General features: G+C 45.4%; 1 protein-coding gene across 1 annotated transcript; it reads left to right on the top strand.

Moving 5' to 3' along the window:
- Positions 1 to 332: 332 nt before the first annotated feature.
- Positions 333 to 2,973, top strand: LOC132591470 (zinc finger protein 420-like). Its single transcript, XM_060270099.1, has 2 exons — positions 333 to 372; positions 1,433 to 2,973. The coding sequence occupies exons 1-2, from the start codon at positions 333 to 335 to the stop codon at positions 2,971 to 2,973; spliced, it is 1,581 nt and encodes a 526-aa protein (XP_060126082.1).
- Positions 2,974 to 3,531: the final 558 nt, after the last annotated feature.

Genomic DNA, 3,531 nt, shown 5'->3' with positions numbered 1-3,531 from the left:
TTTGGCTCCTTGACTCCTCAGGAAGGACAAAAGAGACGGATCCTGCAAACCTGGCGAGGATGGAAGGGGGGAGGTGGACGGTTGACCTGGTGAGGTTGTCTCCTGCTTCCCTCCCCACAACCTCTGAGCGTTCCCTCCCAGGGACCTCCGAGAGATCGGGTGAGTCCCAGGGGCATGGAGGGATGGAGCCAGAGAGGTATTGGGGCTTGCTCATCTTGGGGGTGGGGGGAGGCAGGCAGGCGGATGGAGATGGAGAAGGGGAGCACCTTGTGTCATCTGCAGGCCATTTGAGCTAGGAATACATCACAGCTCCCCGGCCACCGCAGCTCAAAATGTCTAAAACCAGTACTGTGATCTGGATGCCCTACCAAGGTCAGACAACTTACTGATCTATCGCGCAGCACTAGAAGCCATGACTCTTTAAAGTGACCTGATCCTGCTTTGCAGATTGAACGTAGATGGGGCCACTGTGTGTTGCCTTTCTCTTTCCTTTTTGGAATAGCCTTTTATTTGCTTTTAAAAACAAGCAACATAGGACCACTAAATGATATAAATATGTAGACCGAGTCTTCTTGTGTCATTTGTATATCTCAAAACTAACAGAATAAATTTGCAGGAATATCTATAACATGATTCATCATTACTGGTCAGTTATGAGTTCTAAATTCATGAATTGCTTTAAACTAAAACAAAAAAAAACCCGAGGAAACAGCAGAGAGCAAAGAACATTCAACATTGCATAGCTGAATGCCTAGTCAGGAGCTCTTGTGGCCGTTGTGCTTAGATTAAGTGTGAGTCATAGTCATTTGTCCTCTTCTGTTAACACTGAAACAATACAGAGTTGGTCTTCTCCTGAACATGGGAGGGAACAGGTTTAATGTGGAAAAAGTGATTTGCGTATAAATTTAAATTTAGTCCAACCAGATTGAGGCAACAGCTGTTGGGAAGTGCGTTGGTGAAGATGTTGCTGTTTGTTTCACCGACAAAGTTGGATGATAATATCCATTTTTAAATTTCATACATACCTCTATGTGATGAACCTCCACTACAAAAAGTTGTAGAAGATCAGATTTGTTTTTGTTTTTGTCTGTATTTGGTTGACTAAAGAGATGACTGACCTTGGGGATGGAGTGGATTCCAGGATTGAGCCAAACAAAATCCATTTCCAGATGAAAGCCAAGCAATACATCAGTTCATACTAGGAGGGGGGAAAGCAGTGGGAATTAATTATAGTAAGGCCTCACATCTAACATTCTTCAGTTCTTCCTCTATCACAGGCATTCATTAACTTTGTTCAATAACCTGGAGCTCCATTTCTTCCTGAGGTTCTAATTAGCTTCTCTCTTCATTGCAGATGGTGATGAATTGGAAGGGAAGAACAAGGGGGACCACAACAGAATCCACATAGAGGAGAAGCCAAATAAATATTCAGAGTGTGGAGAGAACATACGTCAGAACTCCCAGTCCTCTTCTCATCAGAGAAAGAGGTTCCTTCAGAGGAATAGTCTCACTTCACACGAAAGAACACAGAGGAGGGAGAAATTGTATCAGTGCAGAGAATGTGGAAAGAGCTTCAGTTTCAAGAAGAATCTCACTTCCCATCAAAGAATTCATACAGGGGAGAAACCCTATCAGTGCTTTGAATGTGGAAAAAGCTTCAGCCACAGCCACCATCTCACTTCCCATCACATAATTCATACAGGGGAGAAACCCTATCAGTGCTTGGAATGTGGAAAGAGCTTCAGTTACAATGGTGATCTCACTTCCCATCACAGAATTCATACAGGGGAGAAACCCTATCAGTGCTTGGAGTGTGGAAAGAGCTTTCGTCTGAGCGCCTGTCTCACTTCCCATCACAGAATTCATACAGGGGAGAAACCCTATCAGTGCTTGGAATGTGGAAAGAGCTTCACTCATAGCTCCAATCTCACTTCCCATCACAGAATTCATACAGGGGAGAAACCCTATCAGTGCTTGGAGTGTGGAAAGAGCTTTCGTCTGAGCGCCTATCTCACTTCCCATCACAGAATTCATACAGGGGAGAAACCCTATCAGTGCTTGGAATGTGGAAAGAGCTTTCGTCTGAGCGCCAATCTCACTTCCCATCACAGAATTCATACAGGGGAGAAACCCTATCAGTGCTTGGAATGTGGAAAGAGCTTCAGTCACTCTAGCCATCTCACTTCCCATCACAGAATTCATACAGGGGAGAAACCCTATCAGTGCTTGGAATGTGGAAAGAGCTTCAGTCAGTCTAGCCTTCTCACTTCCCATCACAGAATTCATACAGGGGAGAAACCCTATCAGTGCTTGGAATGTGGAAAGAGCTTTCGTCTGAGCGCCGATCTCACTTCCCATCACAGAATTCATACAGGGGAGAAACCCTATCAGTGCTTGGAATGTGGAAAGAGCTTTCGTCTGAGCGCCGATCTCACTTCCCATCACAGAATTCATACAGGGGAGAAACCCTATCAGTGCTTGGAATGTGGAAAGAGCTTCAGTTGCAGCACATCTCTCACTTCCCATCACAGAATTCATACAGGGGAGAAACCCTATCAGTGCTTGGAATGTGGAAAGAGCTTCACTCATAGCTCCAATCTCACTTCCCATCACAGAATTCATACAGGGGAGAAACCCTATCAGTGCTTGGAATGTGGAAAGAGCTTCACTCATAGCTCCGATCTCACTTCCCATCACAGAATTCATACAGGGGAGAAACCCTATCAGTGCTTGGAATGTGGAAAGAGCTTTCGTCTGAGCGCCGATCTCACTTCCCATCACAGAATTCATACAGGGGAGAAACCCTATCAGTGCTTGGAATGTGGAAAGAGCTTCACTCATAGCTCCAATCTCACTTCCCATCACAGAATTCATACAGGGGAGAAACCCTATCAGTGCTTGGAATGTGGAAAGAGCTTTAGTCGCAGCCACCATCTGACTTCCCATCAAAGCATTCATCACAAAACCCACTGAGCGTCTCCACCCCCATCGTTCTGCCTGGACACTGAGGTCCAGTACTGAGGGCCTTCTGGCGGTTCCCTCGTTGCGAGAAGCCAGGTTGCAGGGAACCAGGCAGAGGGCCTTCTCGGTGGTGGCACCTGTTGTCTCTGTTACTATATAAGTCCCAGTTTTCCCCATTCCCTGTGTTCTGGCTCTTACCTGTTCTTTGAAGTAAAGAGATGTTGTACCACCAGATCCTCGCCTCCTGCTTCTTATTTGCACTGAGCTGAAATCACTGAAGACCCACTACACAACAGCGCCCGCCCTGTGGAACGCCCTCCCATCAGATGTCAAAGAAAAAAACAGCTACCAGATTTTTAGAAGACATCTGAAGGCAGCCTTGTTTAGGGAGGCATTATTATTATTATTATTATTATTATTATTATTATTATTATTATTATTATTTTATTATTCTCATGCCCAATTTGTCCCCTGAGCATTTGGGGGCGGCTGCCCAACCCTGCCCCCCTGGCTACGCCCATGCTTGCAGCCTATTTGATTGGTTCTTTTTTGAAGCAATTTTTCCTTCAG

The sequence above is a fragment of the Zootoca vivipara genome, chromosome W, assembly GCF_963506605.1.
Source record: "Zootoca vivipara chromosome W, rZooViv1.1, whole genome shotgun sequence".
Taxonomy (NCBI): domain Eukaryota; kingdom Metazoa; phylum Chordata; class Lepidosauria; order Squamata; family Lacertidae; genus Zootoca; species Zootoca vivipara.
This window is presented reverse-complemented; position numbering and strand designations above follow the sequence as displayed.

Bases quoted from the DNA above. Each gene is read 5' to 3' on its own strand.
- LOC132591470 (XM_060270099.1), top strand. From the start codon at position 333: ATGTCTAAAACCAGTACTGTGATCTGGATGCCCTACCAAG. The intron at 373-1,432 runs GTCAGACAACTT...ATAAATATTCAG, and splicing joins GATCTGGATGCCCTACCAAG to AGTGTGGAGAGAACATACGT.